Source organism: Aphis gossypii, chromosome 2 (assembly GCF_020184175.1).
Source record: "Aphis gossypii isolate Hap1 chromosome 2, ASM2018417v2, whole genome shotgun sequence".
NCBI lineage: Eukaryota > Metazoa > Arthropoda > Insecta > Hemiptera > Aphididae > Aphis > Aphis gossypii.
In genome coordinates this window covers 5,107,512-5,130,665 of record NC_065531.1, presented here as the reverse complement: position 1 = coordinate 5,130,665, position 23,154 = coordinate 5,107,512, and the positions used below count along the sequence as shown (strand labels likewise).

Here is a 23,154-nt window from a genome sequence, read left to right as displayed (position 1 = left end):
TTTATATCATACCTATATATGTAGGTATACGTACCACGTACGTGTATATAATATAATTTTGTATAAACGTTATATCAATTTATGTTAATATTAAAAATACAATATTTCAATTTATAAATGGCTTTTTAACTATAATACCGGCTGCCATTTACAGTATAATTAAATTTTCAATTTGAGATTTTAAACGTGAATAAATAGTTGTACGTACCTATATGACAACATAACATGTAAGTCGGTAACAACTAACGAGTAAGAACACAATACAATACAAATAGGTATAGAGTTTATCATTAGAAATCATGATGATAAATTCTGAATAAATTTTAAGTAAAGTTCGATATGAACTTGGTTTGAATTCATACGTTATTTATTTGGCTTATGTAGTGAATTGTTTAAAGTGTAGTAAAAATTATCTCAAAGATTTATTATTTATTCAATAATAATATATAATGGTATTTAAAACAAAATATTATAATTTATAAGGTATGATCATCATATATCTTAAGATAAAAAAAAAATATTGAATCTAATTATTCAATTTTCATATTAAATGAATAGAACTATTTATCAATATCTCTAAATAAATTACTGAGTAGGTTATAAAATTGTTGAAAATTAAATAAAATTTTTTTTCAAAAATAATAATAATTAATACTTTAATAAGCGCTAAATCATATTATAGTTTTTAAAAGTTATTTGTATGTACATTTATGGAAATATACAATCTAAATAATGCATACCTTCAAAAGTTGAATAAATAAATGTTTATACTTCTAGTTACTTTATAGTTGTAATGATAATAATGATGAAAGAAGTAGAATGTAATTATTATATTTATCAATAAACATTTTTCATCATTTTTACGCTAAAAATAAATAGAACACAAAAAAAAATTTGTTATTCGCCAATATCATCTATTTAACATTAAATTGTACATATAAGCACCTTATTCTAAAATAATCGGTTAAGTAAACTTGAAAATAAAATTGATTTATTTTTTGTCGCCATTTTTAGGGTGAAATGATATTGAAATAACTTAAACATAAATATTTTAAAAAAAAACTTATATAATTTTTTAAGATTGTTGAGGACTATCATAAATCAACTGAACAGCTGTCCCTTACAGATTATAAGCCAAATAAATAATATTTAGGCAATCTAATAAATAGTAATAATGTTACAAATAGTTTTCTTAATTATAAAATCTGCATTTATGAATTATTTTGAATGTCTTTCACAGTTAAAAATATTTTTAACTTTACTAATTATTGAGATTAGTAAACTAAAACTAATAATAATAAATGCAGTTATAAATATATTATATAAAAAAAACAGATTTTTCGTGGAACATCGCTCCCTGAAGTTTTTAATAATAAAAGATAAAGTAAAATATAAATTACATTGTAACAATTAAGAGCACAAGTACTTATCCAACAATATAATATAATAAGAAAACCATAATATTAATTCTATAACCTAATGTTAGTACTTAGTAGACTTCTAAATATCTGTAAAATAAAAATAGATAATTTATAAATGTACTTATATAAATATAATTATGTAAATACAAATATGGGACGTATTTCAAGTAACTAGTATAAAATAATATAATATTAAAAAGTACAATACTTGAATTTAACAATTAATATAATGACAATATTAATTACATAAAAAACTTATTTTCTATTAATTATTTTATATCAAAACCAAAAATCATTATTATTCCATGTTATTATATTAAAACATTATTTGATTTTGGAGAAAAATTGTTTAGTTAATTATTTTTATTATGGACTATGGCTTTATTGCAATATTTATTGAATTTTCCTTCATGAAATAAAATAGAAGTACGGGCACTCACTTAATTGTTTAAAATCTTAATGATTATTATTATGAAGCATGACAAAAGCTGTATGTTGACTGAATAGCCTATAAAAAAAAAAACGAACAGTCGGAACGTTACATTACATTTTTTACATAGAAAGTTGTTAATGGTTTGTCGGATGAATAAAATCGTTGACATTTTATTTTTTGCATCATTTTACATCATAGATTATCTAAATATATAAATATAAATAATTTTATCAATATCTCCATTGCTCCATTAGGTACTTGAAATGCACTATAACACATTACATTGATAGCTTTAAAGATTTAAACGGCTGATCCTTATCAAAGATTCGTGACCTCGTTTTCGTTTATGTGCTCTCAAACTAAATTACACTTTTGTAATGCAACGGGCTTGTATACACAGTCAAGTTCTAGTGCATGAAGTAACTTTAAGTTTACTCTATGGCAGTTTTGATTTGGTGCAAATTTAATATCGTTGCGTTGCTTTTAAATAACGGTGTTTGCTATAAGTTTTCATTAAAACAATTAACTATTTCCATAATAATACCTATAATTAATCAGCAGTATTTAAAAATACCTTATTGTATATAGTCAACACTCAACAGGTATGATGAATAGAAATCGAGGAAAATTTAATAAGAAATATGCAGATGACGAATAAATTAAAAAATCCAGAGACAATACATACTAATAACAATATCTTCATCGGAAAACGAGCATAACGGGGCATCGTCATTATTTGACAAAAACGCTGACCGAATGATTACCTGGCTTTTTACGATTTTCCCCCGTTGAATTTTTAACGCAATAACTGCACAGTAAATAAGAATATTATTAAAATTCATCTTTATATTATATAATATTAAAATGCATATTATAAATCTATCAGATACATAACGTATTGACGATTTTAGCACAATCCTGACGAGTGACGGGAACGAGTGTGCTACAACCGCCTGCTCACATTTTATACATTTTATCTTTAATTTAATAGACCGTTTGCACACATATAAAATAATGATTTTTATACAATTGTTTAATCATAAATAAACAATATTTTTTATATAATATTATTTTTAACTACATATTAAACAAAATATAGTATTTTATTAAATAATGATTATATAAAATACGTATCTACATACACGCGTGATTATTTTATACGTAGATGATGATTTTATGCCGTTTCATATGAAGTAATTGAAATAATAAATTGAATTAGGTAACTTACATTAAGAATGAAATCGATTTAAAAATAATATATTATTATCGTCATTAATAATTATTAAAATTCAAAGATTTGGTTTGAATATTTAAAATCAATTTTTACAAATATCATTTTTTTTTTTTTTCATAAATGGTTTATATTGCGTATTTGGATGTATGTACGAAAAGCTGGTAACGACGACAAAATAATTATTAGTCATAGTTATTAAAATGTATCTTAAATCGATCTATGCATAACAACTATTCAGGTAAGATATACAAAACGGGCACAGGCGGTTGACGGTGCCTACGCTGCAAGGACATGAACACTTCTGCAATATAGTAATACATCGTACAACATATAAAGTTATCTAAAACGATATTCGCGCGAAAGTTACAACGACATAATATTATACGCAGTTCATATATTATAAAAAATATTATTATAAGTAAATTATTGTAAACGATACAGTGCACCGTCACTCGGACTCCTCCTCGTCTTCGTCCTTGATGATTCCCAGGTGCCGGGCAACGGCCTTGACGTTGCTGATGACCTCTTCCTGGACGAGGTTGAAGCTCATGGCCAAAAGGGCGATACCGAACAACAGATAGAGCGAACAGAACCATATGCGGAGCTTGGTGTCGTCGCCCTTGTTCATCACGCGCTGGGCGGGCACAAAGTCGCCGAACCCGATGGTGGTGAGCGTTATGAAGCAGAAGTACGCCGAGTCCGGTAACTCCCAGTTTTCCCAGCTCTTGAACAGGAACGCGCCCATGATTATGTAGCTGACCACTAACAGCACGCACAGCCATATGGGCACGGGCTTGATGTGGTCCGGGTTATTGTCGTCGAACTCGCACGGTTCCGCGTCGTCGTAGTAGTCGCTGTACCGAGTCGTCCGCCGAGGATATTGCCGGTTCACGGCGAAACCCAGTGGTGACATGATACGTGGACTGGGCGCCATCACTTCCAAACGTTTGCCTGAAGAAACGACGGTATATACATAATGGGTTAAAACAAAAAATAAAGCTTTAGACTTTTGACACAATAACATTTTATGACTTTTAATAATAAGTTAAACGATGCAAATCGTAATAATGTTATGAGATTAATTATCCTTTTTCAATATTATGTGCAATTGATTTTACACGTAGACAGTGACACGGTGTAAAGTTGGTAGTTATTTTGAGTATCGCTACGTTATGAATGCGTATAGTAAAAATAATATTATGTTATTTTGTATGAAATTTTAAAATTTAAGACCGTTGTCCCTTTAAGTTTTATAAATTTGTTTATTCGAAATCATAATAATGCATATTTTTCTATTTCATTGTAAATTCAATAATTAAAATAATATTAAGCTGGAACTTTAAATGGAGATTTTGCGCATCTCTCTAAAGAAATAATCAGTGTACACTGTACCTATGTCAAACTCATTTCACAAATTACTTGTTAACAATGATAATTTCGGTTAGAAAATTGAATTTATAATATTTATATTTAATTGATTAAAAATATTTATACTAAAGATTTTCTTAAGAAAATCAAAAAATGTAATCTTGTATAAATTATTATTAAAACCATTTGACGTTTTTTGCAAATATAGAATGAAATGATTGATCTGTTTTCATAATTTTTTGATAGAACGTATTAAAAAACATAAAGCATAATGATGTGTAATTATCTATAATGATCTATATGTATAATAGTGTATGGTCAAAAACGGGAAATCTCTTACAGGTCTGTGAAAGATAAATTATTTTAGCATTCTCTAATTTTATATCCTAATATTCACCTATGTAAATTTATACAACCCAAATAAATGAATAGACGACCTTACATCGGATATGCAAGAAAACATTTCATAAGTCTTTCAGTAGAAGGGAGTTAATATTTTTTTTATATATATAAATATATTCTGGGATTCGTAATTTTTCAAATAAAAAATCGTTAAGAACGACGGGAATTTCAATGGTATTTTACTATGGTATCGAGTTAGTACCTAACTGTATAAGCGCAGCGTACGGTTTGTTTTATATGCAATGAACTTATACGTTTATATATTATATAAAATACAATTATATACACTCAAATACTTGTTGGTATTTTTTGTCGTTATGCGTTTTTTTTTTTTTTTTTACAAGAAACTTATTCAATTTTAATTTTTCTTATTTTTTTTGAAAAAAAAAAAACATTTTAATTTTAAAATGATGTAAGTATATAAAAAGACCCAGATCTGTACACAGTATAAACATTCGTTTTTATTCAAATAAAAACTATTGAAATTAATGTCACGAACTTATTCAAACTTTATTCATATTGTATTACTATCATAAAATATATATTATACCTTTAACCCATTTTTCTCTTAAAGATGATCATCCAATATTTTGAAGTTTAAAATACGTTCATATATTTCATAACTTATCTTTGATAAATTGAATAAACTTTGAATCACAAAAACATGTCTTTACCGATGCATTAGCATACTAATTATACATAAAATATAGGATAAATAAATAAAGTTTAGACTTAAGATAAAGATAAAACAAAACATAAGCAAAATTTAAGCAAATTCAAACTATATACACATTAATACGTATAAACGTATATACTTAAAATTTATTATAAACATAGTAATTAAAAGTACACCATCTAATGTTCATATCAAAATGCTCAACATTATTCATACTTTTGCATTTATATTGCAAAATATAAGTTTGTGTTTACGAATCTTACAACTATAAACACTTATCATACAGTAAAATATTAATTTTATGTTTATTTTATTATTACGATTATGAAAATACGTCATTTTTAAAAAAAAAATTAAAATCAGAACCTTTTAACATTCATGATATATAACGATATCAATATATCGTTCATGGTTAATTTATGCGTATTGATATAATACGTATGTGTTTGGTAATGAAATGGTGTGTTCCCATCTGTCATGAAACTCTGTTTTCATTTTTATTTTTTTTTCACAAATAATAGCAGATGATGGTAAATCCGAAAATCTAATCCTAGATGTTAAGCGATTTCACTAGCAAGTTGCAAAAAAACTTCAGGCTTACTTAATCTCGTTCTATTATTTTCACCTTCATTTCATCCCCGTTTTCTTTGCCCGTTGCAAATTAAATGATGCCCCGGGAAACTTCACGTCCAAGGTTTAGTGGGCGGTGGTCAGAGAGATATGTATATGGGAAGCGGAGAGCGGAAAGCCGTCCGTAATATATTATTGTATTTATCCTAGGTTGTTCTAAGAACTAAAACTATGTTCTACAACCCAGCGACGGCCAATAAGTCACAATTATTCGTTCCGCTACGCAGCATAACTAAAATGTCCAATGCCATGGATGAGAAACATACATACTTTGCATACTGCAAGTACTGCGAGTACTTCGTAGTACTTTGCGAATTTAAAATATTGCACTAGTCAAACATTCGATTTTTAATTTTCAGTAAAATTTTAGATTTTGGGTTTTATTTTAACTATGAGTTAATACCAAATCATGTCGATTCGAACAAAATAATTAATTACTAAAGGATAAAAAGTATCTAACGGTCAAATCCAAAACACAAAAAAAGTATGACAATATTATAGGTTACTAAAGATTTAATAAAAATAAACTAATTCACTTAAGACCAAATGAATAAAGAAAATTATTATAATATTTGAATAATTCACTTAAGTGAAAAACAAAAACTAGTCTCTCAGTAAAAAATAAAATATAAAATACTATAAACTCTATACGTTTTTTATTAAATATTTTTATTTTTTATATATTAATATTAATAACTTATTTTTAAACCGTTATAATTATTGTTTAAGTCGGTATTCTGCTTAGTGTTTTTTATGTTTTTACTCGTGCAGTTCAACATAAAACAGCATTGTTTTTTTTAAATAATATCACAATAGGGAAATATTATTAAATAGCCGAATACGATGTTGTGTTTTATTTTTAATTTTAAAAAGGTAAACTGTTCAAGATAAATAATGTTCGCTACTTAATCATAAGCTACATATTAAAGCCACAAAAAAACCTAATAAACCCACAATATCATCAAAGTGCCAAGTACTCTCAAAACATATGCACTGTAATATGCTTTAAAACTAATTTTCATAGACATAAAATATAAAAGTAAAAATTATTTAAAATTATTAAAATGTTTTAAAAAATTAATTTTAATATGCCAATAAATTTTAACTATTTTATCTTATTAAGACATTGAAAATTTAAATAATGATAGTATTAATTTTATACACGTGATACCATAGTGTGGTATGTAATGAAATTACCTACTTAAATTTTTAAAAATTCCTGTCTGTTTTGATTTTTGATAAGGGAAAAGTAAATATTATTATTTCAAGATAAAACATGTGTGCATAAAAGTTTTCTATAAAACTATAAACTAAAATTTAGAGACTATAGTTATATTATTATATGTATATACAATTTAGTTAACTTTATAGTACCTTTTAATTTAATTCGATATTTCAATTGATCGTATATAACAAAATAAAAAGTTAATAGGTAGGTACAAAAACAAAAAATTAAATGGCAAGATGCGCCTGTACAATATTTTTCGAGAATAATTATGTCATAATCACTGGTAGTAGAGACGGTCATAATTAGTTCCGTTTTCCGTCGACAATTTTCTTCCAGTTGGTCAGAAATATACGTGCAAACGTCTGATTACGAAACAGTGGAATTGCAAACGTCCGTTCCTACCCAGGCCATATCTGAAGTCGGTCCAAAATGATTGTTATTTTCCCTCGCGCGCTCTCTCTCACACACACATACACAAATCTCGCGATTATAAGATGCACATTTTTTTTTTAAGTGGTTGCGAATGAGGATATATTCTTTTTTTTAATTATTTGAATTCTACAACCAAAAACGAGTATTTGAAATAACAATGATTTTTAGGGGTTTAATTTCATACAATAATATAATATGCCATGGGAATCGTAAATAATTCGGTTAATCAATACAAAAAGTAGAAAAAACTAACAATGATCGATAGTGAAGTTACATCGGTATATACATATACAGGGTAATTAATCATTGCATTTTACTTCTTCGATCATTTGGTTTTTCAAAGTCTGATTTAAAATAATTTAATTTATAAATATATCTCTATTTTCTAATTCTTGAGATGTTTTTGTACTATTAAAGGAGTACGCTGTTGTCGCTGTAACAAACTTTTACTTTTCAAACGATAATACTCATTTAAATGAAATTATTTAACTGATAATTTCTTTTTATAATGTTTATGAGCCTAATCCAAAATAAAAATGAGTAGTTTTAGTTATTAAACTTTATTTAACTAGAATAGCTTTGGAACATATTAGGGGTATATGTTAATTTGAAAATGTTAGTGAGTCTTATTAATTTATCAATATTTATCATTTATAAAAATGGTTCAAATTTAATAAATATTAGATCCGATACTACATCAGTTTTATATTTTTGTCAAACAATTTTTAAGGACTATTCTTTTCCATATAAACATTTCAATAACGGTTTGGTATATCAAATTTTTTTTAAAAATTATCCACTTAATAATTTAAAATAAAAAAACAAAGATTTTAGTTTAAAATATAAAAATTTGGATTACTATTAGATGTTCCTAAAGTAAGAGTCGTACAAAAAAATGACATGCGTATTGGTATACTTATAGTGAATTACACTATATATAAGAAGAGGAGAGGAAAATCTAGTATTATCAGTAGTTATGCTGCGTGCGCTCTCGTGTATGTGTATTCTATGTGTGTGATTGTCGTTTGCGACGTTTTCCTCATATACGCACCCTTACCGCCTCCACCGCCGCTACAGCCGCCACCTCCCAAGAATTCTTCACGTGACTTACTCTGATTGGAATTCCGATGTCTCGGTCGGAATTTTGGTTTCGGGTAGTAATCCTGATCAGGATGGTCCATTGGCGGCATGTCCACAACTAGATGCTGAGGTGTTTTGCTTCGGCTGTTCGTCCGCAATGTTCCCGACGGCGTTTCCGTCGCTAAATTTGGAGCGGCCGAGTGACCCCGGATGTTTCGGCGGATCTCTTGACTTTGCTTCGGATGAACTGCAAAAACAGACACAGAAAATAATATTTGTTTATTAAGCACATTATATGATACGCAGTCAACAACCACGACCACGACTACACCATGGTAAGACAAGACGATCACAAATCACGACTACACCATGACGAAATGACATTTCGAATACACCGCTGTGGATGAGTGATATTATGGAATACTATTAATATATCAGTGACATCTCAACATGTTCAAAATGACAAATAGTATCAACGGTAATTTTCACTGCCAATTAAATTATACATTACTATGATCATTTATACTAAAACCTAATATTATTATGAGTCAAAATTAACTAAAAATGTTTGACCTATCAAAATATGTAATCCAAAATTCTTTCTTTTTCTTTGTGCAATAAAGTCATACTTTTAACAAAAAACCAAATATTTTATCGACTGTTATAAAAATAACAAATTCAAAATTGACGGATAGCCAACCAAAAAAAAAAAAATTAAAGCCACTTTTCAGACTATTATTTTAAACAATATGCAGTGTATTTTAGATACAATATTGAGCACGAAACCTGTATCGCGTTAGCTGGTTTTAATCTGTTTTTTTTAGGGGAGGTTTCTGACAAATTACATTATCATTCCAAACGACTGTCACCTATCGCATAGGGCACTAAACAAAGTAGAGTTGTATACATAAAAAGTGATTCGTATTGTAGCTTTGGCGTATTTTTTTTTTACCACCTTATTGCGTATTTTTAGGACATCGTGTTTTAGTGCATACAATTTTGGTTCTCAGTACAACAATGTAGTATATTTTCACACTAATGTAATTCTATGATTTTTTTTTTTTTTTTGTTTAATACACTTTCGACAATTTATTTTGTATTTCATTCAACGAAATGGGCATCAATTCTATTCAATCTAAAAACGTAAAACTTTTTTAGGTTCATTACTAAGAGTAGTGAATACTTAGAACAACTTTAGTTATAAAAATGTTAAGTTATTTTGTTCACTGAACCGATAAGATCTGCAGTCTTAGTATTACTGTCCCCTTTAACGATATTTCTCTCGGGCTGAACACTGTTTTTCGCCGAAGTCACATGAAATTACGGTATCGTCTACAGTATAATGATTATGAAGAAAGCTCTTGGACTCCATAAATGAGGATCAGATAGGTAACATTTCGGAAAGCTTAACACTATTAGATTTATTAAACATCGTTAACAAGACGTAACTATTATTACAACACTTAAGTAATATAATAGTTCCATTTATAATCTTATTAATAATCCAATTCCGTGCTATGTTCCAGTTTGTTTTTGTTCAATATCTCTCAGCTTAATTTTAAACACATATCAACTATCCTTTTCATACTTTGTTTCATCGCTTTCTTTTTATCTTAATAGTTTTATCAATATAACCATAGTAACTTTACGTATGCGTTACACTTATGCATAATCCTAACGTAATATTGTGTCGAGTGGACCTCGTCAATGCCATTGTGTATATGTTCACAATTTCAAGTTTTAACAAGTTTTGACAAGTTTTTTTGTTGTTTCAAGTTTTGAGCTCAGTAAGTAAATGAATCTTTTTATATTTACTCTATGGTTAAGTTATATGAACATTAAAAAAATGTAATACACACATACATATTATATTATATATATTTATGTATAAATGACTTTTATCAAATATTTTATTACTAGTAAACAGAATGATAATAATAATAATAAAAACAATTAGCCATCATAATTGTAAATAATTGTCTGTAATTTTACTAAAATATCTTTGGCCAAATAATTGACAAATAACGTTCTAAATAAGTCTTAAGCGAAATTCGGTATCGCTAGCATCTATAGCTAAATAATTATAACATTGAATTCAACATAACCATTACAAATACCACTATAGTTTTATTTACAACCAAATACCAAATACTTGTATTTATAAAATAGTTTAATGTCACGAGGGTATTTTAATTAATTGAAGCTTGTTTCACAAACTTAGGTAAATCATAGGTATCAATTTAAGCAAACAAAGTAATTCAAAAGCAAAAGCGTAACAAAAAATAATTATTATGAGATTTTTGATTATAAACACTGTTTTGTTATTATATAATATATATTTATTATGAATTTTAGTTTGGTTCACTTTTGTGAGAAATCGTGTGTAAAAGACTACTTTAATTTTATTTATTTACCCCGTCTCCGCCTTTAATAATTCATTTCGTGTTAATGTATTTTAATTTTAATTATCTAACCCAAATTAAATTAAAATATCTCAGATTAAGAGATATGAAATACTGACCAAATGTATTGCATATTAATCTTATTTTTATCAGGTGTCAGTAAATTACTAACATGCACTCAACAGAATTTATAATATTCTATGTTATTTAAATTGTTGTACCATTTATAAAGCATGAATATGAAACAAAAATCTTGTTTAGCTTAAATTTTGTAAATTTTGTTACATATTATAATGATATCAAAAGTAAAATAATTATAACTCTTTTTGTATCATATTTTATATTGTATTTATCTTTAAATTATTAATAAGTTCTTATTTTAAATATAGGCAGTAATTTAGACTTACCGATTATTTACGTCTGGTTTTAATTAGCATTATAGCCAAACAAATCATCTTAATAAAATAATATACGTATCATTATTGTTACAGTGACATGCAATTCCATTGTTTTACAACGATAAATTAAACAACTGGAATGAGAATTGTTGTCACGAGTTATTTATGTCTTAAATAAAAGGTTAGCAAAATAGTATAAATTTGTATAAGCTACGCAATGAGTTTTGGACTTGTCAGCAATTTGTTTGTGAAAAAATCAAAGTTCATAAAAACTTTAGTATTACTTTTCAATAAATACCATTAATAAACCAAGTTGCATACCAAATTTACATATTTTTACTTTCCATTGATATTTTTGATGAAGCCTATTATAATAAGCATATATTTTAATATGAATGAATCTTCGTACCACACAAAAATAAATAAATTATATTAAAATTTATTAAGAAAAAAATATTTCATGTTTTAAAATATTGATTAATCAATTATAATAAATTTTAAATAGTAGTAATAAAAATGTTAAACATAAAATTGTAATTATTGATTTGAACGGTCAATTCGGTTTAAATGCACTAACTAATCATCTTGGGTATTAAAGTTTATACTCCTCTCGAAAAGATAATAAATATAAATATAATATCACCATTCACCATTCACCACATACTACTTTAGTAGCCAAATTAAATTAAATAGCGTAACATTAGAAAATATTAATAAAAAAAAAGTTATAGTCGACTACGAAATGATTTAATATATTATGAGGGCACAGTACAGGTTCTTTTTATTTTATTGAAAAACATCGCTAACAAGGAAAACCTGCAACTAGCTATATTCTTATTTTAATTATATTATATAAGAAGTATATGCGCAGGAATATTATACTATACGTAATACGTATGCGAATGAACCTTCTATTGAATCATATTTGAAATGTCTTGGAAATGTAATTATTATAAATTATTGAAGAAATAAGGAAGCTATAATTTATTTACAAGGTTTTTTCTTTCTTTCAGCAAACAGTTTTATGTTGCTGTATGCCAACATATAAATTGTATGTATACACTTACGTGTTTACATATAAAATATATGTAGTTCAGTTAGAAACGTACAAACAGTAAAATATCATAAAGCGACCTACTCAGATTAATGTCACATCTGCGTTATATTTTTTGTAAAAAAATTAGATTGATATTGTTCTAGGTGCAAAAGATACGGAAAAACATGCAATACCATAATCGTGGTTTAAAAAAAAAAATCTAAGTAAATACAAAACCAATTAAAAAATAAGAGTTTAATATTATTGACATTGTATTACAGTAATTATTCAATGTTTGTCTAAATCCTACGCTGTTATTTCAGACTTTGTTCTAGAGTGACCTACTACGATGTAATTTATTTACCATTGTAATGAATAAAAAAAAGATGTGAGAAAGTGTATACCGTTCTGCTCTAGAGTAGATATTGAGTGGGACAACTCAATATGTAGGAGATGGTAAATTATTATTTTGTGTCAAATTTTAATTCAATGATAAATCATTATATCTTTACAAAAAATGATTCTGAGCAGATATAGTCTAACAGTCTATATCACAAAGTTTATTTCATGTATGTTTTTGATATTGCTATTATAGATCAGTCAATTAGCTTACTGTTTTATACATACAAATTAATTTTACGGTAGATTGTCTAAGTTCAGATAGTTTTTTTTAGATAAAAATTGAAAAACGTATAAAGTATCTTGTATTAAATTGTCATATCTTAGATAATAAAATAGAAAAATTGTATAATTTTACCACAAAATAATTTACTAATTTTTGCGATTTTGACGAAATTCTAACTTCAGACGCTAATAATCCCTTACCCCTTAAAAAAAAAGTTTTAACTCAGAAATAATTATATTTCTGTATAATATAAATGTTATTAAATTCAATTAAAGTATCAGTTTAATATTGTTTATTATTTTTGAATTTTTTGGTAATTTCAAAAACTTTATATTTTAAATAATATGTATTCATTTAATGTAATCATAAATGATAAATACAATGTATATCATTTAATTATTTTTAAACGTACATCAATAAAATATATACTTTACTTTAATTTATGTTTCCGTATCACTATCCTATATCAATTGTTAATTTTAATATTTGCATTTAAAATATTAATTGTCTAACCCATATACAATCACAGAAAATGCTTTAATTAAAATCACAATTAATGTAAATTTAAATTATAAATATAATAATACTTTGATAATGTTAATAGTTATTAAAAAATAATGGATAATTTTCAAAACCTTACTTCTTCTAGATTCTTCCCTGTCCAGTGCATATTTATTAAATAAGATCGATGGCACTTGCTGCAGTTCTGGCCCATCCAATTGATCACCATCAGAATAACTTGGATCTAACAAAATAAAAAATAAATTTAAAATACCATTCGATGATTAAAATAAACCCTATTAATTTTCATTGTCCTCCATAAAATAGTCACACTGGTATAGCCGGGTACTTAACTTTATGTCATCGCAATACATTATTAATCCAACATACAATTATATTGATGGTTTTTCCCAGTAAAATGAATTGTATACATATATATATATTTATTATTTATATATAAAGTATTTTAAAATGTAACTGAAATACTCGTACTATGGTATATCATTTCCCTAGAAGGAAAATGTCTTACGTTCAAGAAATTCTTTTTTATAAAAATAATCTTTATTCAGACATTTCTCTAGGGATCGATATAATAAAAGTAAAAACAAACTGAAGTATATGATTATTTTAAAAAAAACTGTTACAAGATGTATTGTATTATCTTTGATAAGCGAATATTATTAGAAATATATTATAAATAAGTATTTTCTAAATATTTATTATAAAAGTTTGAAATATAATTTTTTTTTCATTTTATGTGAATAATATGGAATTAAAATGTCTCATCATAAACCACACTGCAACTATAATAACAATATCTATCTTTATCTATAAAATATATTTTCAACTCAATTTTATACTTTTATGAAAACATATAAAAAATAAATATATTATTATAATATTATATAGAAGGTATTACTTGTAGTGCATAATATTGTATAATAGCTATAAGCAATAATTTGTGTTGAAATAAACAACTCGTAAATATTTAGTAAGAAATTATTGTAAATAGGTACATATTTGGATCCAACTTGCGATATATTATACGGATTAGACGGATTGTAAGCGAAATTAATATATTTAACCATAGACTTGATTCTAGTTTTATGAAGAATAAGATATAATTTTAAATTTATAATGTGTTTTAATGGTTTTATATAGTTTAAAATTCATAATACGTAAAAGGAACGTTTATTATACTTAATGATATTTACGTGTTACTGGTTTTTACTCCACATAGGGGTACTTACTGGTTCAAATTTCTGGAGTATTTATACCAATGAAAGATACTGGTGAAATGAAAAACTATATCTATTAAGTTTATATAACTACGTTGGTACTTTCGAGTAACACTGTAGCTTTAATGTTAGTTTTTAAAGATAATTTACGATCTTGCATAAAACTCGAATTTATTACGGTACTAATGATTTTTTTAATAACCATGTTTACTTTGGAAACTTTATAAGAATAGATCAAACCAATGTTTAAATCGATCTTATTTTTTACTTCTCAACTCTTATCAATTAATATTTATTTTAGATTTAATAGTAAATTTTAGTTTTTAGCATGTATTTTTCAAATAATATTAATTATTAGTATGAACTTTTATATTTATGATTTGTCTCATTTAAACAGTTCATTATATGTATATTGTATATATATATATATTATATACATATATTTTTTTTTTAAACAGTTAAGTTTTCATGTTTTTAATTACGTCAAGTACAATTTTTAAGCAACATAAATTCAATGAATATTATTTTTGGTATTTAAACAATCACTGAAATGAAGAACATGAATCTTTTAAATATAAGTACAATGCATTTCCTTGTTTTACCTTTAACATACCTTAAATTCGTTAAATGAATTAAAACTGTGATAAAATATATACCTACTCTGTGTGTACTGTGTATCTAATTTATTACTTAACATTAACTAAGCTTAAATATTTTCATTAGAATACTTGTTATAATAAATAATATATTGATACACAAGCCTAAGATCAATTTTCTCGTTACTAATTTTATTATTGATTTCCTTTTACTCTAACAAACAAATACCAATAATACTATCTAATACCTTGTACTCGATATCGACCATGATAATAATGGTTAGAATTATTACGGTGACCACTGTTTTGACTGGTCGATCTTGGTTTAATAGCTGGCGAGTGTCTTCGTAATGGTACAGTGTCGGAATACCTGGATTGCTGTGAATATCGGTTAGGGGCTTTAACAGGCATCCCACCACCAAACATGGCATATTCTCTTTCCATTTTATCATAATACCTACAAAAAATACATAAATGTTATGAAAACAATATAAAATAAAATCTAACTATCAAAAGTCTATAGATATTTCACCTGCATTCGGTGTCTGAATAAGAAGATCTAGTGTAACAATCTGACATTCCAAGAGCACTGTCTGCTGATCTCTGTGATATTCGACCCGTTCTCTTTAGTGACGTGGTTCTGGAACTAGAAAAATATATTAAATTTTTAAAAAAAAAATTATCGTATTACAGAAATAGATTGTTATATATTTTAAAAACTCTTTTGAAAGCGCAAATTTAGAAATGACAATCAAGGATATTTTTGATTTTTTCGAGATTTTACAAAAATAAATTTTTAAGTTATCATTATGTTTAGTTATTTAATACAAACTATGTACATATATATTTTATGTACATGTGAGACGTGATGACTTCATATACTTATAAAATACTAATCTAAAACAACTATTGTACATGGAACTTAAAACTTAAATTGATTCTACTTTACCCAAAGAAATAATTTGTGTATTTCATAAATCATGAATTATCTATTTAATTTTATATAAAAAAATTTAAATATTTTAACATAAATGATAAATTTAAATAGAATACATAGTTATATACTTATATGTAATATAAAGAAAATAATTTCACTATAACAAAAATAATTTAATTGTTTAATTATATTGAAATAAAATGATCGATGTTGACGCAGCTTAATATTATAATATAATTAACTCCTCACACTTCTGCGATGGACTTTGCAAAAATATAAGACAATCAATAAACAATAAACACATTACATCAATTTCTGAATATAACTAAAAGTAGTCAAAATCCATAAAACTTGACCTATTGCGGGTCTTTAGGGGATTAACAAGTGAACGTGCTTTGACTGGGTTAAAATATGTAAATCTAAAACCCGGTACGTAAAATCTTACCCGTGTGATCTTGTAGTGGACCTTTGACTGCGGGACCTCCTTAGGGACTGTACTCGTCTCTGCCGCCTAGTGCACGTATAGCAACATACTTTCCAGTACAGGAATCTGAAGGAATGCGCCATTATGTCACCGATATTGGACAGGCATAGGAGCATCAACGGTATACCGACAATCGCGTAAATTATAGTGATTATTTTTCCGTTGAGGGTTTTCGGAGCTATGTGACCGTAACCTGAAACAAAATTATTTGGATCACCTACAAAAGCCGCTCTTATAATTTCAACCATATGATTATAAGGTACAAGTTCAAATCACGTAAGTTAACCGTATATGTTTATGCATTTTTCTAGAAACACATATTTAAATGTATTCCAAACAATTCCATTTTAAAATATAAGTTTTCAACGTATAGTTAATTTTCTTATAAAAAATACAAACAGAAATAAAATAAATAATATTTTTAAAAAAAATTGCACTTCACATGTATTAATCATCGATGTTTCAACTGGAAAATTCCAAATATTATATCCCTTATCAAACACTAGGAATATGTGAGTTTTTAATGTTATTATTATCGAATATTGCAAAACACGAAAGCTCTTTACTAGATGCCTTATGAATATTTTGCAAACACGTTTTTTATCCAAAGTTCCTTACTTCCTTATATGTAAGACTAAAGTGGTTTTATGAAATCATCGAGACTAAATGTGGTTTTACTGATTAAAGTTTAACAATAATTAAAATGGCTTTCTTATTTAAAGAACAAAGCCTGCTTAATTAAACAAAGTTTTTTAATGCCAGCCACTATACTATAAAACAGGTTAAACATAGAAAGTCGAAAATAATATACTGTAAGCAAACTTAGTAAATCAGATACAATAAATAACTACCTAAAGCTTTAAGTTATTTTAATTAATTAACAAATAGTGTTTGGTAAAACAATATTTGTAATAAATCATGTTTTTCTATTATTGTATAAATAAAACCAAAGCCAAAGTGATAATCAGAAAATCAATACATTTTTCACGTACATGAAATTTATACCCGGGCTATGTCAAATCGATTTTATTTTGGTGTCATTTACTTGAAACTAATTTATAACAATTTACAACGTCTATAAAAGAATTTGCAACTCATTTTTAACGAATCTTAAGGCAAAGATAACGTTTTGGAAGCACTAAGATTATGTGAAACTCTGATTTCACCTGTTCAGTTTCAAACTAGTGTTAACTATGTTAAGTAGTTTTTTAAGTAATATACCACATGCGTATTTACAATCTATTTAAATCAATTTTATTTTGTTTGATAAATCAAACATTATTTTTAACGATATTAAATATATATTTTTATTGTTTTATTGATAGGGAATGTAAAAGCTACATCAATACTTACACTATACCTAGTATAATATATTTACATCTTTTAGCTAATAACACTTTAATTCAATTACCTAATCATAGAGTGCTAACCAAATTTAATTTTCAAACAATTTAAAGATACATAATTTTATTTAATTAATGCCTTCACTTGTAGGTACCTAACGAAGTAACTGTTAAAAAAAAACATCTCTTAGAATCGTATAAATTAATTTATAAGCGCAATGGTTGGTTTAAAATAAAATAACAAAAATTCAGGACACATTTCTGTTTAATTAAATACATATTTAACATAACAAATTTTATAATGGTTTGTTTTTAAAATATTTAAAAACAGTTCATCTAAAAGTATGTTATTCAAGAATTATGAAAAATGCTTATAGACTTTGATAAAATTCTATAGAAAAACTAGTGTTGTACTTTGAATATTTCGAGATCATATATATTTATAAGATTCATAATAATTTATTTTATTTGAGACTAGATGAATATATTTATAATTACATACAATTAAATAAAACAAAAATATTTAAAACTTTTATGTTAACCAATGACACATTATATTATTATTTAATATACTGTACCTGTACTAAATTTATATTAAATATTATTAACTACTTCCTTCTCATAACTTAATTCATTAACTTTTTATTGATGGTTACTGTATTATAACAATTAACTGAAATTTTTGGTTATTTGTATTTTATTAAAATTAAGCATAAAAATAATAATACTCGAAAAATAAACACAATTTTATGTTCGAACAAATTACATAGTAAAATGCAATATAATTATATAAGACGTTAAACAATTAGTTTAATGTCATGGATTGTTATTACGGTACTTTGTATGCATATAATTATATTATTTGACTAGTTTATTAACAAATTACCGTGTTAATTACCATCCTGATCATTAAATTATAATTAAAATAAATCTTTTGTTAAGATTAAATCTATGGAGTGCTGTATCATAAATTAGTATGTACAATAATGTGATAATAAATAATAAATAATAATCAATAAATTGTCATATTATATTGTTTATAGGGTACATAATAAGAATGACCTAGTGATCTGCGTTATATACATACTTGTTCGTGGTTATTGCTAAAATACAAAACAAGTTATATAATATAACATTTTTTTCGTAGATCTTCAGTTATAATATTTTATTTAAGAATTACCTAAGTAAAATGAATAATGACACAAATGCATTAGTTTCTAATAAGTATTATTTAAAATATTCATTATATTACTTTACAGCATAATATTCCTGTCACATGAAAAATTTCGAATATATAGGATTAACATAATATATGATAATAATCATATAATATTGGAAATTGAGAATAAAGGCAATAAACTGGCTTATTTCATTTAAAGAAAAAAACATTTCGTATCGTACTCACTCTCCCGGAAATTGTCAGATCTAAGCGAACAAATCGAGTTTTGTTCACTTTCTGAAATGAAAATGAAGACTCATGCAATTATAATTTAAAAATTTTATATTAATTAGCCATGGTCTAAAAAAATAAACAGACGAAAAAAATTATATTGAATAAAAAATACATCCTCACGTGTCACAACGCGATCGTGATATAGGTACATCGAAAGATTTGTAACGCTTTACATGCACGTCGTCTGCGTAGTACGTCCAAAGATTCAATCAAATAGAGAGAGATCTCATGCTAGAACAATAAACGTTTATCGGGCATGGAAAATTAATAATTAACAATGTAACTCACATATATATCCTGTCAACCTAAATATGCACTCAAACTTCACGCTTATCCAGTGGACGATAATTAATAAGTTTTTTAATTTAAGTGTAATATTAAATTGTGTAGCCTACTTGTTGTTATATGTGTCGATCGTCAAGCGCATTGAACCTCAAAAAGTATTTTTTTCATCGTTGATATTATTTCGTCACCTCACGGCAATAATCATATAATACTACGACGCCCAATAAATTTTACTTACGAAATCTCTTTGTAAATCACAGTACATAATATAATTTATTGGACGATTCGCACAAAGTATGCTCCTTTTTATCCTTTGATAATTTATTCATTAAAATACTTTTTGAAATCTTTAATTGCATTAACATTATACTTACTGAGATAGTATTAAAATTTGAATAAACGAATTATCCCAGAGGCTACAAAAAATTTTAATAGTGTATAAGAGTATAACTAGTGAATCACCATTTATGTTATGTATATAATTATATTGTATAGTGTCCGATTGTATATATTATAGAAACGCACGTTGGTTCTCAAGACGAAGAAAATGTAGGAAGTCGTATATAGGTATATTATACAAACAATGACGACCTCGTTTTGATCTGGTTTGGTCATGCATAGGCTTATTGGTAGGTAAAATAATTGTTATTATTTTATTTTTCACAATCGTTAGACGGATACATGGGCGTATCACCGTCAAATTCGATATGTATTACTGTTGCAACGAGGACTTAATCGCAATCATCCGTAGTTATTTAATTCGGTTGTTTGCCAAACAATAATTTTATAAGGACATAGAACTATTACACGCATCCCAAAGTCCTAACCATTATTTTTCACTTGCGATTTAACGCAAAAACAAAAAAATTCACGTGAAACCACCGCATCACCGACCCAGGTCACGAGTGTGTTGTACAATATCGACGATATTCGATTCATCCTCTCGACCGTGCTGGCCGAAAACTGCTTTGAAAGTAAAACAGAAATTCCTATACAGACATAATATCTCGATACGTATTCGCGATTCTTCTTTGAACTGCACTATCTATCCATGTACAATAATACCCTCCAGCTAACTTTTATTCTCTGCTCACAAACAATATGTGATTAGGTTTATTGTTTTATTATACAGGATGACTTATCAAGCATTCTCATCTACCCTTTTTTATACTTAGATTATTAATTTCATCATATTGTGTTTTTTAGAATTTTTAAGTAAAATATTTAAAGAAAATGTTATTTAAAAACATATATTTTTTTTTAAATAATAATAACCAACCTTGTTTAATAAAAAAAATGTTGATTCATCTGAGTCAAAATTTGAACTATTGGTTTTTGAGTTATTACACTTAACACTTAATGTAATAAAAATAATATTATTTAATAATGATTTTATATAAAATATAAAATAGATTTATATTTAATCCAGTGACTATATTATACTACTTATTACATGATCCAAAGAGTTTTAATAAATAATAATTACTATAATTTTAAAATAATTATAATAATTTATCTTCTAAACCAATATCATCATAGACTATTATGCTTAGTATTAAAACTTTATAACTCAGAAACTACTTATTCAAATTCCGATTAACGTAAATCTATATCTTCATAAAAATCATCTCCCTATGATTTATATTAGAAAAGAGTTGGTAGTCGTTAGAAAAAAAAACTGGATTGTAACAGGACACTCATTAAATAACATAACAAATCTAAATATTTAAAATTACGATTCTTCAGTGTTCAGATTTAAATAAATAAATTATTCAAAGACAATTAGGGTGTAGTGTACACTGTTCACTGAATATGCTTGGTAAATCACCCTGTATATCTCAATTTCTTTTGATCCGTTGAAGTATAATGATTTGGGTTATCGTGGTGTATTACTTAGGGTTCTTTAAAATCATCCGAGATCAAAATAAAAATACATGTTATATCGAAAAACGTCCATAAAAACAACTAAAACTACATGCATTTCTAATGTAACTGAAAAAGATTTTAAATTCAATATAAAAAAAAAAATGTTTGTCTGTACCTTAATAATCTTATGTTCATAGATATTGTAAGTTGCGATTTTCAAATTATGTAAATTAAAATTATTGTATTCTAAAATAAAATAATCATAAAATAGAATCACTTATTAAGACACTCATGTACGAGTCTCACCACACATTTTGTACTACGATGTAATAATAACTTATTGTAATACGAATGTAAAAGCAAATTGTTTCAATCAAAACAACTGTCTAAAAAACAATAGTTTATTTTTATTAACCGTAATACTAATTTTAAATCTAAAGTTACATACAAACACGAGTATTAGACTTTAAAGTTTTATAGAAATATTTATTTTGAAATGTTTTAATACCTTAATAAAACAAATCAACATTTTGTAATTTAATGCATTTATATAAAGACTAGTTTATTTTTGACGGATGAGAATATTCTAAAACGAAAAATACAAATATATTTATTACCCGGAGGTATATAATAAAAAATAAAAAATAAATTATAATTTATTTCAAAAACAATAGCTCTTGCACTCCGTAAAGAAACTAAATTTAAATCTTAATAAACTGTTTTGGAGATTGCCGTTTCTTGAAAGAAATTCAATCCGAAATACTTATTAAAACTAACGAATTGAATAACGACAGAAATAAAAGTCCATAAAAACAAATCTGTCTTTGAAAATGGCTGCAGTGAATAATTTATTTTATTATCCCGAAGAAAGTTTGAAACGTCATCAATATTTGTCGTTGATAATTTTGTTTTAACAATTTAATTAAATTCCAACAACATTTCAATAGAAAATTATGTATATAAAAAATAGGTAACCAATAATTCGTCACAGCTAATTTAAAAAATTGTTCCCTTATTCAAAATCAAAATACATTTAAAAAAAAAAAAACAATAATTATCCAACAAAATAAAACTTTAATATACAAT

At 25.9% G+C, this 23,154-nt stretch overlaps 1 protein-coding gene across 3 annotated transcripts in view; it reads right to left on the bottom strand.

Annotated features, from left to right (window-relative positions):
* Positions 1–1,005: 1,005 nt before the first annotated feature.
* Positions 1,006–23,154, bottom strand: part of LOC114129781 (uncharacterized) — a 50,147-nt gene continuing 27,998 nt past the window's right edge. The window contains exons 3-8 of one of the 3 annotated variants that reach the window (XM_027994612.2): positions 17,083–17,314; positions 16,233–16,346; positions 15,949–16,157; positions 14,006–14,110; positions 8,876–9,151; positions 1,006–4,039 (exon numbers count right to left, since the gene is read on the bottom strand). In XM_027994612.2, coding sequence (XP_027850413.1) covers positions 3,537–4,039; positions 8,876–9,151; positions 14,006–14,110; positions 15,949–16,157; positions 16,233–16,346; positions 17,083–17,314 — 1,439 coding nt within the window. In that variant the 3' untranslated portion in view covers positions 1,006–3,536. The remainder of the gene's footprint in view (positions 4,040–8,875; positions 9,152–14,005; positions 14,111–15,948; positions 16,158–16,232; positions 16,347–17,082; positions 17,315–23,154) is intronic. The other 2 variants (XM_027994614.2, XM_027994615.2) reach the window with 2 other exon arrangements.